This window comes from Protopterus annectens, chromosome 1.part0 (genome assembly GCF_019279795.1).
Source record: "Protopterus annectens isolate FY-2018-M chromosome 1.part0, PAN1.0, whole genome shotgun sequence".
Lineage (NCBI taxonomy): Eukaryota > Metazoa > Chordata > Ceratodontiformes > Protopteridae > Protopterus > Protopterus annectens.
In genome coordinates, this window is record NC_056725.1 from 1,926,776,008 (window position 1) to 1,926,789,980 (window position 13,973).

Genomic DNA, 13,973 nt, shown 5'->3' on the forward strand with positions numbered 1-13,973 from the left:
CAAACACTGGACCAGACTCAATTTGGTTTTATCAAAGGGAGGTTTTGCCTGCTGAATCTGGTGGGTTTCTTAGAGGAAGTCAGCAGGGCCATGAATGAGGGTAAAATGGTATATACTGATTTTCCAGACCTGGCCAAAGCTTTCGACACAATACTCCACTCAGGGATCATAGATAACTTTACTGAGTTAGGCATAAACCCCTACATCATCATCAGATGGATCGCAAACTGTCTCACTTACAGGGCACATGTTGTTGGGAGAGGTGAATTCACTTCAGTAAGAAACCTGTTACTAACAGTGTCCCACAGGGCACAGAGTTGGAACTCCTCCTGTTTGGTATATACTTCTCTGAAGTGAAGGCCAATGTTGGGGGCATCTGGCTCAACACGTTTGCAGGCAACCTCAAACTTGAATCCCCAAATGATGTCAACATCCTATAAACAGGCCAAAAAATGACAAGCAACTGGTATCAAAACCATGGTCTGAGACTAAATGCTAAAAAATGCATAATCATACCCTTCAGTAAATAATATCCCTGCAAATTACAATATTGATAGCACACCCCTAAAAGCAGACCCAGTGATGAAGGACCTAGGAACACAGATAGACAGTAATCTAAACTTTGACTACCAGGTAGCTACGGTAGTGAGGAAATCCTTCTGTGTGGCTCATAGGTTCATAGGACAATACTAGGCTATTGGCCCGGAGGCTCTTATAAGTCTAGCCAAGAATTTCACCCATATTCCCACAAAGTCAGTACCTGTTTGTCATGGCATTATGACTTCAAAGGAAGTCATAGTGCCATTGTACTCGGCCCTTATCAGGCCCATAATAGAGTACAATGCTCCCCTCTGCATGTACCTAACCAGGCACTTTAGAGTGGCCCAAGAGGTTTCTCACTAAAAAATACAAAGCGTAGGGCACATATCTTACGCAGACTGACTAAAGGCCCTACCCTTTTACTCAGTCTCATATCGTTTATTGAGAGGTGACTTATATGCCTGACTTATAAGGCATTCTCTGATCCAGCCCTAATAAAAATATTACACATTCACAAGAAAAATTATACGAGGCTTACACATTCCATGGACCTGGACCTTATTTGTGACTCTAACAGAACTTGCTGGTGAGACAAATTCATTTCCCATAGGCTACCTCGTCTATGGAATAAACTTACCATCTTCATAAAACAAAGCCCGCTCTCTTCAAAAATAATTTAGATAAATGGATTGGATCAGAACTATAAATTCACTCCAAGGGTACAGCCCATATCCCTTATGGACAGAGTCAATCTGTAAAGTGTCTCAGAACTCAAACACCCAAAGACCCGCTACCCCAATACTACCCCATCCTATGTTTGGGGAATTAAGATATAATACTGTCATATCCTGAGCATTATTGGTTAGGCTTGTAAAGGCTCTTGTCTCATTAGCCTAGTCATCACCTATGAACCTAGAGTCTAGTCTTTGATCTCAGCACTTGTTCAGAAAAAAAAAAATCATCTGCTTTTACTGTGCTTGTGTTTCTACCTACTTTATTTTACTTTTGCATCATCTTAAAAATACTCAATTGTATTTATTACTGCTTGGTGTAACTCATTCTAAGCCTTTTGGTTTAAACACTTGGGTTTCGGACCAGTTGTTTTGCACTGAGAGGGTTTGTGGTCTGCACTGTAGTGGCAGAACAGGTAGCTTGCATCCTTCTAGGTTGGGAACTGCTGATTGAGGGCTCAGTGTCTGTTATTCTAAAAGTGTATTAATTCTGGTTTAAACACTTGGGCTTTCAGGACAGTTATTTTACATTAAGAGGGTTCGTGGTATGCACTCTTGTGGGAGGAGAGGCTGGACTCTGCCCTTCTGAGCTGGGAATTTCTGGTTAAAGGCTTATAGTGCATGCATATCTGAACTGCTTCTTACTGAAGTTGGTGCGCCTTGTTTGCTGTGGCATAGACTGGATTCAGGCCTGCTGGATCTAGCTTTGTTTGTGTAACTTGAGCACTAATCCAGGCATTCTCTAAAGTATTCAATTGTATTTATTACTGCTTGGTAGTAATTTGATTAAAGTGTAGCTATCATTCTAAGTCTTTGGGATTAAGCACTTGGGCTTCAGACCAGTTGTTTTACATTAGGAAGGTTTGTGGCATGCACTGTGGTGGCAGGACAGGTAGCTTTCATCCTTCTAAGTTGGGAACTGCTGCTTGAGAGCCCAGTGTCTGTTATTCTTAAAGTGTATTAGTTCTGGTTTAAGCACTTGGGCTTCAGGCCAGTTATTTTACATTAAGAAGGTTCGTGGTCTGCACTCTTGTGGGAGAAGAGGCTGGACTCTGCCCTTCTGAGGTGGGAATTTCTGGTTAAAGGTTTATAGTGCCTGAATATTTGAACTGTATCTTACTGAAATTGGTACACCTTGTTTGCTGTAGCATAGACTAGATCCAGGCCTGCTGAATCTAGCTTTGTTTATATGCTTGTTGTTTGTTTGCTTGTTATTTCCTGGAACGCTAATTCCACCTAATAAGCGGCTTCTCAGCTTGTGGATCACTAGTGATATCTGCATTGCTTACTGTACTTATTTCCTTGTTTCACTTGAAAGAAAGTTGCTGTTTGTCATTTTTGCATTTAAGTTACCTGTAACACATTGCACTTAAGTTACCTGGCACTTGCTCACTAAAGCAATTATATAAGTCAGCACTAAAAATTAAAAGCACTACACCCTCACTCTCCACTGGCCCTTGTTTTCAATTATTAAGGAATTCCCAATATTATTCTAGCATGTCCAAAGGTCAGTTGTCAATCTCCTCTCCGGTCCAGCTGGTGAATCTGGGAATCTTGAGGCAATGTTACAACTGCCTCATGTACACAGACAACCCTTTCCTCCTTCCAACAAATTCCAACACATGTGAGAGATGCAACCATATAGCCAAACTGGAGGCTAAGCTCTCTCAACTCAGTACTGGCATAACCAGTCAGGAGGAGAAGGAAACCACACTCATTACAATTCCAGTCTCACATAGACCTACCACGACAGCAAACCAAACACATAATCACACAAAAACATACTCGGAGGCTCTAAATAAAGATCTGCCTAAGCAGCAGAGACCTCCAAAGCAGACACCCAAGCAACCGCTACCCCAAAACAAAACAAAACACGTGCAACACATATCTCACAAAGCCAGTGTGCCGAACAGTCACAGTCCTTAAGACTAAACAACACACCTGATAAACTTGTAATAGGTGACTCTATCGTCAGGCACACTGACGTCCCGCTCACCAGGCTGAACAAGGAGAGGGTCATGGTGAGCAGCCTGTCAGGCACTAGGATCCGCCACATAACACAAGCACTCAGGTTACTCCAAGGCAAGTACAAATATGACTCAGTCATTGTCCATGCTGGTGTGAATGACCTGAGACGTACCTCCCTGGACCACATGAAAAGAGACATAAAAGAGCTCTCTGAGCATGTAGCCCAGGCCGGTATGACCCTGACCTTGAGTATCATCTTACCCTCACCAAAAATGATGCCACAATATGAAGACATGATGATCAATTTCAACAATTGGCTTAAGTACTGGTGTCATTCAAAGGGGATCCAATGCCTGTCATCTTGGGATGATATGCTCCACAAGCCACGATGCTTCGCTAGGGACGGCTTGCACCTGTCACCCCTGGGCTTTCGGATATTGGCAAAGGCTCTTGCTACCCCTATAGTGCCTTTTTTAGGCAAGGCTCAAAAGACAAACCCACCTCCATAGGTATCACAAGAGATAAGAAGCTAAGAGTTATGCTACTCAACACCAGAAGTCTAAACCTCAAGATGCATGCACTCGAAACTCTCCTTAGCATGGAGAACATCGATATCTGTGCAGTAACAGAAACCTGGTTCAGGGCTCCCGAGAGCACCCCAGCACTACCAGGTTATACCTCATACCATGCTTTTCGGCCCCAAAACTGAGACCGAACCACAAAAGGAGGGGGGGGGTATCGATATTCATCAAAGATACCCACACCTCCAGGTTGGTGGCAAAGCACGAAGCATCAGAGAATATCCATGTGCAACTAACAGTGGGTAAAACTGCCTTCCAGTTTATTGCCTGCTACAGACCACCCTCCCAAACCCAGGAACCCCACTCGACCTTCCTGAGAACACTGGAAAATATGAAGGTCTCTCCAAACACCATTATATTAGGTGACTTCAACTACCCAAACATAGACTGGGAGCATTACTCTAGCTCTAGCACCCTAGCCCAAAGGTTCCTAGAATTTATAAACTCAAATGCTATGGAACAACTTGTTACCACTCCCACAAGAGGGGAAAACATACTGGACCTGATCATCACCAACATGGGGACTCTATGCTCCAGACCAGAAGTGTATCCCTCACTGGTAAGATCAGACCATAAACTAATCTCACTGGATATTCACATCCCGACCCCACCCCCTGCCCAGAAAACCACAGTGAAAAACTTCTCTAAAGCAAATTTCACACTCCTGAAAACCGAGGTGGAATCCTTCAAAGCCCCCGGGCCTGTGGAAAATATGGCCCAGACCGCAGAATCCTTTATAAACGCATTCTATGAACACCTTCAGGAATGCATGGATCATGCGATCCCGAATAAAGCCAAGACCCAATCCTACAAATGCAGACAGGACGTCTGGTGGACCCCAGCCATAAAGAAACTATACAATAGAAGGAGGAAGCTACTAAATGATAGAGCAAAATTCCAAAAAGGGAAGGCATCACTGATCAGTATTAGCAAAAAACTACGGGCACTCATAAAATTGTCTAAGGCCAGCTTTGAGAGAAAAATTGCACAGGACACTAAGGATAATCACAAGGCTTTCTTTAGTTATGTTAGGAACCTGGGTGGTAATTCCCAGATATGCTCAGAATTAGTCCAAAATGACAAAAAATACACTGAACCCACAGACATTGCCAACATCCTAGTTGACAGGTTCAGCGCAAACTTCTCCCCCCCCCCACCAAAAGGGCAAATATCTATCCCAGCAGAGTGCTGCCCCCCTGACATCTCAGATGCTCAGGTAAGAGCCGCCCTCTCCAAAGCAAAAAACACAGCATCAATGGGACCAGACAGTGTCCCGGGCTGCGTCCTACATGAACTCCAAGAAGAGCTAAACCCAAACATAAAACTACTGTTCAATCTCAGCCTTACTACAGGATATGTGCCCAAAGAGTGGTGTACAGCAACAGTGGTCCCTCTCCATAAAAATGGTGCCTCAACAGATCCTGGAAACTATCGCCCCATAAGCCTGACTAGCTTAGTCTGCAAAGCTATGGAAAGGATCATCATGGACCTCATAAATAAAGATATTGGGGACCTACAGACACTGGATCCTACCCAGTTCGGCTTTGTTAAGGGCAGATCCTGCCTTTTAAACCTGGTTGATTTCTTTGAAACAGTCACCAAGGCGATTGATGAGGGGAAGGTGGTCCACACAGCCTACCTGGACCTCGCTAAAGCCTTCGATACAATACCCCACTCAGGCATTATAGATAAGCTCACCAGCTTAAATATAAACCCCTATATCACTAGATGGATTGCAAACTGGCTCAGGGACAGAACCCACATGGTTAGAATTGCTGGAGCCATGTCAGACTCCAAACCAGTTACAAGTGGTGTCCCACAAGGCTCAGTCCTGGGACCTCTCTTGTTTGGTATATATTTCTCGGAGGTACAGGCCAACATGGAAGGACTGTGGCTGACCAAGTTCGCAGATGACTGCAAACTGGGTGCCATAATCGACTCTCCAGCCGACACAAGCATCCTCCAAAAGGGCCTCATAGAAACAGACAACTGGTGCCAGAGCCATGGCCTCAAGCTAAATGCCAAAAAGTGTATAGTCATCCCCTTTGGCAAAAAAAGTGCCCACAAATTACCACATAGGTGGTAATCCATTAAGTACAGAAGAAGTAATTAGGGACCTGGGGACCCAAGTTGATAGCAATCTCTCATTTGACAACCACGTGGTCAAAGTGGTTAGAAAAACATTTTATATAGCCCACCTAATCATGAAGGGATTCACATCTAGATCAGGGGAGGTCATCGTGCCTCTTTACTCATCCATCATCAGGCCCATAATTGAGTACAATGCCCCTTTTGGGATGTACCTTACCAGACACCTGCAGCAACTGGAAAGACCCCAAAAGTACCTCACCAAGAGGATCATAGGGCTCAAACAGATGCCATATGCTGCCCGGTTAAAGAAACTCCAGCTCTACTCAGTGGCATACCGCCTGTTCAGAGGCGATCTGTGCCTGACGTATAAAGCCATGTCCAACCCGGAATTAATGGACATGCTGCACCTCAGAAAATCCAAATCCCATTGAGCTACGTGCTTGAGAGACTTGAACCTCAGCACTGAAATAAATAGGACATGCTGGAGGGACAGATTCATAACCCAGAGGCTCCCTTCACTCTGGAATAAAATCCCAGTCCAGGTTAGGCAGAGTCCCTCATTGACTCTCTTCAAGAGGAATCTTGATGAGTGGATGGGAGATCGTAGGTTTACCCCGGGTATCACTTCTGTGTCACTGTTAGACAGAGGCACAGTATACTAACCTCGAAAAAGGGCATAGCAAAATAAATTTAAAATGGGTGGCGAAAGCCAAACACATTCTGGTAGGCTTATAAATGCCCTAGGGCAGATAGCCTAGTATGAACCTATAAATACCACAATACACTAATGCACTATCAGCATTTAGTTCTGAAAGCTGGTATTGCCATCCTTCAAACTGTGTCCCCTAACACCTTGCGCCTAAAGTGGCTGCCCCCTTCTCCCCACCCTAGCTATAACTCTGAGTCTATATCCCTGCTGAGTTCTCTGGAAGCAAGGGTGTATTGCATGGTATGCATCATTGTAGCTTGATTGCTATCCTTAAAGTTACACACCCATATACAACATTCCTCTTAAGAAAAAAAGCTATTAATGTGTCTGTGGGTGTGCAAGTGTGTGGTGGCATGCAGTATATTACACTGATCACTGTAAATTAATCTTAACATTATATGTAAGTGTGCCATATTCAAACATTTAAATAAATTAATGTTTTAACCTCTCAGAGTCATTTTTAACTCAGGAACAGTCTATATATGGGCGGCACAGTGGTGCAGCGGTCAACATTGTCAACTCCCACTAAGAGGTTCTCCAGTTCGATTCTCAGCTGGGGTGCCTTCTGTGTGGAGTCTGCATGTCCTCCCTGCATTCACGTGGATTTCTTCTGGGTACATCGGTTTCCTCCCACGTTCTAAAGACATGTGTCTGGAAAATTTCTCCCTGAGCCTCCACTGGAAATAGGCTGTGTCCTAGTCGGACTTTCCCAGTCAACAAATGTTAAATAAATATATCTACCTTTTACAATGGTCTTCCATATCTGGAAATTTTGAATTGACTATTTATACTGAACATCGGGTAATGTTTTTGGGACAGTTCTTGGTGTACGTACTACAGCTTCACCCAGGAACACGATTTCAGCAGTATTTCTCTGCTGCTTTTGACTGCCACAGTTATTATAGTCTCGTTTCCTTGCAACAGGACTGAAATACTGCTGGATGCTCTTCTATCTGAAACTTCAGTTTCAATCGACTTGTCTTGTACACATTTCTATTACATTGTCAGTGCAACTTACCATATTCTTCATGAATTACATATGATCTTGATTCAGCTGCTTTACCAGCAACTTGTTTTTTTGGATTCTTGGCTCATCTTCAGTCTGTAATTCTGATAGTCATCTGCTGTCTTATCACAGCAGTGTTTCTATTTGTCTTGATTTTTCTTGCAGTCAGACTTTTTGTTCATACTGTTTTTTTTCATGTAAGTATTCAATGACATGCACATGCTTTTCAGTACATTTGTTTTTGCTTTTCTGTGTTTTGGAGACATGCTCTTTTCTAGCACAGATTTTGCAGGCTTGATTAAATGCAGGATATCTCTTGCTGTCATGATTACAAGCACACATTGCAAGTCTGAATTTCAGTTGCATAAGTCATTTTTATGGACTTGTCTTTGTAACAGTAAATAGCTACATAGCTCTTTTTTCCATAGCCATTATTTTTGCAACATATTCTGCCCTTAATTCTCATTTGGCCTTATTATTTGACTCACATTTTATTTTACACATTGCTATTTTGTCAGTTAATTCTTTTGACTGTGTGCTAGTAATTTTACTTGCTCTGTGCACATCACCAACTTTGAATAAGGTCAAGTCTATTTATGTGTTTGTTTGTTTGTTTGTTTATCTATGTATTTATTTGTTTATTTTGTATTTGTTACCAGCTTAGTGAACTGGTCCATGATTCCTTCTCAGCCAAGAACCATGCCAAAAGCAATAATATTAAGTACAACATACAATGATTAGGACAGTATATAGCAAACATTTCAGACAGTGCAGATAGCACAGATACTATATGCACATTCATCAATTCTGTACATAAAAATAGTCAAGACAGGCAAAGACAAGCTTATAAACATAAAGTGAACCAAGATGTATGAATGCAGAATTCAGTATATATGTGACAACATATTTAAGAGTAAGATCTATTAGCATGATATATATATATGTACACAACACTGAAGCATCATACTAATATGTACAAGTAGTATTATTGCTTCTCTTAACAGTGTGCCCCTTGTTTAATCATTTCTTGTACCACAGTTTATTCTAAATTTTAGTTAAATAATTGTGTAGCTCGTCAAATTCAGTCTTTGGCTCCATTCTTCAGCCCAGTAATATAAACATGTCTAATTTTTGTAGAACTTTGTGGTCTTGTAAAGAAGAAATGATTAATAAATGGCAAGTTCTTCCTGAGCTAGCAATAGTTATTGAATTTTTTTCTACAAGTTCTGCCATTGTGTATCCTGTTCAAGAAAGCTATAAGAGTTAAATACCTTTATGGCTCCCTCTCCATAAGCATTTAGCACTGCAACACACTGAACTTTTTCAGTTTTTTTTAGCTAATTCAATTGCACTAAGGAATACATCAAACTTCTGGCTTCAGAGTTTCTAGATTTCTGCTAAGTTTCCTTAAAACGCTAACATTTCAAGAGGATACCAAAGAGATCTCTGCTTGCCAACAGGCTGGAGGACATTACAGAAGCAACTAAGGAAGATGCAAATGTTCATGTTGTCATTGTCTTCATTTGAAATGGCTGGCCAAAACATTTCTTACATGGATAGTATACTATAACAGTACACTTCTTTGAGCTGGATGGCCGTTTACTGTATCAGTAAAGGAGTAATTCTAGTTTCATGAAAGCCAGAAGTTGTATGGCAGAATAACTGTATCATCAGTGGTTAACAATGTGAAAAAAGTCATTATAGTGTGGTGGCCAACCATCAGTGCTGATGTCTCTAGGGCTGTGAACACATGCCAATTTTCCATCAAAGAAAAAGCTGACCACTCCTTCACCAAAAGGTCCATGGTTAAATATTACTCCAGAATGTGTGACCTCATTGGGAAGGAATACCTTACAGTAGTGGACTGCTGCTCTAAAGACAGAGCAATACCCTATCTGTTCATGACAACTAGCAAACAAATTATATCTTGATTCAGAAATACTTTTGTATGATACAGTCCCTACTGAACTCAGTACTTACACAGGTACTCAGGTTGTGCTGACAAAGTAGAAAGAGTTTAAGGAAAAGTATGGGTTAACCACACTGTTTCTAGCCCTTTTTATCCACAAGCCAGTGGTGTTACAGAGAAAGTAATTCAAATTGCACTATCGATTCCAGACATAAGTCTTTAAGGACTATTTGTTTCCCACAGGCAGTCTGCACTAAATTAAAAAGGAATGACATAATCCTTAAGTCAACGTCATATTCATATAAATAATTCATCAAATTATGAAAGAATAAAATACTCATTGTAGATCAATATGTAAGTATACCTTTAAGAAGCTTTCTAGGGGCCTACAAAAGTGTATAAATAAATACTGAGCACGTGCAAGCCTGACTGCCATTTTGTAGTAAGCTGTTGAGATGCAAGCATGTATGTCTGTGTGGTCTGTTACTTAATCAGTTTGTTTATATTTTGTACTGCTGCTATCCATCCTGATGTGTTTCTATGTAATAAAGCATATAAATGAACTAACCCACATGTTCATCTTCAAAAGTAAACCGAGACGAGCAACATGGTGTCAGAATGTGATCCAGAAATCTAAAAATCCAGATTCAGGACTGAGAAGGCACTCAGTTAATGGTGGAGGAATATAGAGGAATGGATCATCCTTACTGCAGGTATAACTTGCAAAAAAGAGCAAACCAAAAAGTCACGCACGGCAGATCCAGTGCACGGCTCAAACCAAAGTATCAAAAACGCAAAACGAGCCAGCACAGAGGTTAGGGCAAGCAGAAACCTTCTTTTATTGTGGCATATTTAAACAAAATTGCTGCAAACCGGTTTCGGCTTAAACAATGGCCTTCATCAGTGCAAAAAGAAAAAAGTTAACTTGCAAAAAAGTCAGAAATTAATTTCAGGTACTTATTAAATGATTTTTTATTCGCAAAATATAAAACAAAGCACTCAGACCACTCTAAATGAATTTCTAAGCAAACGAAATGTCTGAAACTGCGACATATTGAAAAAATATTCAAATAACTATGGAAAATGTTTGAAATAAAGTCCAAATGGAATAAAATGTATAAAGTAAAGAAAACAACCACATTTTTTCTCAATGAGCTACTTTTTCGCATTAATTAAAGCTATTTGAGATATCCAAAGTATACTAAGTATTTGCAAGTTTGTGTCGTATTACAGTACAGTTATTTCACAAAATACAGCCATTTCAAAGCATATTTCACAAAGTACAGTACTTTGAAGAGTTTATTGTGCATTTGAATGTTATTACAATTACTGGCTGTGTGTGCATGTTCGTATATATTTACAAGGGCCATATTTTCACTGTGTTTGGGCATACTTTGTTGGCATGGCTGAAAAATATTGAAAACCAGGTTGTCTTGTCTTTGATAATAATATTGCAGAGAAGTGGAGAGTGTTTGAGCAAGAGTATGATATTTTCATACAAGTTGCATTTTCTGATAAATTTGACCATACAAAGGCATTTATTCTGCTTAATTCAGCTGGTTCAGAAGCCATAGAAAGACAGCATTCATTTGCGTATGGACCGGCTGGATTTGCAGGGGGAGGGGGAAGACCGTCATATAGTTCTACCGACTGAGTCAAAGGAAGACCCTGAGTGCTTAAAACGTAAATTCAGAGAAATGTGTAACCCCCAAAAGAATATTACAATGGAAAGGCACTTATTTTACACAAGAGATCAAAAGCCTGGTGAAGCTTTTGCAGCATATGTAACTGACTTCAGAAACAAAGCTAAGACGTGCAGATATGGTGATTTAAGGGATGAGTTGATAAAAGACAGACTAGTGTGTGGTATTAAAGATGATGCTGTGAGAAAGATTTTGCTTCGTGACAGTGATTTAACTTTGAATAAGGCCACTGAGATTTGTCGGATATATGAGCTCACAGAGAAGCAAACAAGTGTGCTTACAAATGAGAAATACATGCTTCCAGTATCATCTAGTGCTCATGTTCATAGTATGCAGCACATGTTTAAAAGAAACATGCCCAAGCACATGGCAGCAACTGTAAACCCTGCAACAGTTACTAGGAAACCCTGTACTTTTCTAGCAAATTCCAGAGTGTGCACGGTCTCAGTGAAGCACAAGAGTGAGTCAACAAACTCAAAGCATGCACCCTCACCCAGTTTCATAGTCAACTGTCATAACTGTGGTGTAAATCACAAACCCAAAAGAGAAAAGTGCTTAGCTTTTGGTCAGCAATGCCACAAATACAACGTTGTTGTTGTCTTTCGTCTTTTCCCGGTTGCAATAAGTGGAATAATTTCAAAAGGTTTTGTAACTCAAACAAGGGGCATTCTTTTATTAAAAGAGAACATTCAAAGAGACAAGTTAATCAATTAGAAAACTGTAACCCTGCTTTTTATGTTGATGGTGTGTCTCTGCTTAATGAAACAGTCAATGCAGTAGGATTTATGGGCAAAGAATGAAGTATTTTGTACTGTTTGGATAAATGGGAGACCCAGAGAGCTCAAAGTTGACACAGGTTCAAAGTGCAATGTTATGTCAGCAGAAACATTTGTTAGTGCTGGTCAGAAGCTTGATTTGACAAAGTGTGTGAAGAAATTCAAACCGAAGGTTCAGTAGTGCTTTCGTGTTACTCTGCTGAGAACAGCCATGACTTGCAATTCTGCATGGTCAAAAGGCACGTCCAGTCATTGTTAGACCTCATTGACAGTTTGAAAATTGGATTGCTTTCATTTAATAAAGAAGTGCACCATGTAAGCTTGAAAGACCACAATTTTAATTTCACCAAGTCTATATTTTCTACCTATGCTGATCTTTTCACAGGCAAACTACCAGTTGTGTACTCCATGAAGTTAGACCCTGAAATCCGTCCAGTTGTCAGGCCAGCCTGGAAAGTTCCAGTAGCTATACAGAACAGAGTCAAGGCTGAGCTAGATAAAATGGTGCAGCAAGGTGTGATTTGTCCAGTAGCAGAACCTACTGAATGGGTATCTTCCATGGTCGTTACTCATAAGAACAGCTCAGATGATATCAGAATTTGTATTGATCCACAGGATTTGAACAAAGCACTGAAAAGACCTCATCATCCAATGTGTACAGTTGAAGAAGTTGCTGTTCTTATGCCAAATGCCACTGTTTTTTCTGTCTTAGATGCAAAGAGTTAATTTTGACAAATTTTGCTTGACCGAAAATCTTCATTGCTAACCCCCTTCAGTACTCCTTTTGGCAGGTACAGATTTTTGAGAATGCCATTTGCGATAAATTCTGTCAGTGAAGTCTTCCAGCATGCCATGGAACAACGAGCGACACTTATATTCAGACTTACTGAAAGTTAAGCCAAAACAACTGACAAGACCACTCAAGAATGAACAATGCAGTTAGTGACTTCGAACTGTCATGAAAAACAAACAGATGGTAGGAACATAATTTGCTTTTATACGGTTCATACAGGAAATGATGCCAGAGGAGCAGCACTAGTATATGACACAAACTTTTTCATGGATGACCCTTTTACACTAAACACTCAGACTGAACATATCACTTGACACTAGTAAGCAGTATGCCATCTGCAAGAAGTAAGCTATCAGTATTATCTTGAACTTTGTAGTAACTATTTTTATGTCTGTTTTGGTACTATTGTTGGCTACCCACATGCATGTATCAATCTATTTTTACAGGGACTACACATGCTGTTTAAGGCTAAATGAAATAACTTATCTTGAATATTAATCCACAGTGCTGGATTGAGTGTCAGAATCATAGCAGACCTCATACCATCATTTATATCTAAAAAGCTGAGAGTGTTCCACATACTGCAAATAATTTAGTTTGTTAAACTATATATAACATTTATTCTAATCTCTTGCTGGAAAGCAAGTTAACAATACGTTCAATGCAATAATTCACTTGTCATAATCTTCATGAAGAAACATCGTCAGAAAGCATGTAGCAAATGCGGGTTGTATACGGTTTGTGGACTCATAAATGTTTAACATATGCAATCTGGTAACTTGCTGGTTGCTCACAACTTTAATGTGAGGAGGTATGTCAGGCTCCTTACCTGCCCAGTGCATTTGTAAGTTGCTTCTCAGAGACGCATGCTTCCTCATTTTTTGTCTTGCACATTCTTTGCATATCCTCCATGATTTTCTCAGCTTTCTGTAGATTCTGATAACAATCTTCTGCAGTGAAGTAGTAAAGGAATATAACAAAAGGCTATATGTTCAAATCAGTAACACAGTAATCTATGTTTAATATACATTAATGCATGGTTTCCCTACATCTATCTGAGTGTAAAGTGGATGTTGCCACAATTTACTGAGCACAGTTTCATAAGCTGCAGTTTTATTTACCTTTAAGATTCACTAATGGAGGAACCGTTTTTTTTTTCAGTGCGC

At 40.4% G+C, this 13,973-nt stretch overlaps 1 protein-coding gene across 1 annotated transcript in view; it reads right to left on the bottom strand.

Annotated features, from left to right (window-relative positions):
* TTC23L (tetratricopeptide repeat domain 23 like) overlaps positions 1-13,973 on the bottom strand; it is an 893,819-nt gene that overhangs the window by 511,715 nt on the left and 368,131 nt on the right. Inside the window, exon 6 of the mRNA XM_044070199.1 lies at positions 13,637-13,762. Within this exon, the coding sequence (XP_043926134.1) occupies positions 13,637-13,762 (126 nt within the window). The remainder of the gene's footprint in view (positions 1-13,636; positions 13,763-13,973) is intronic.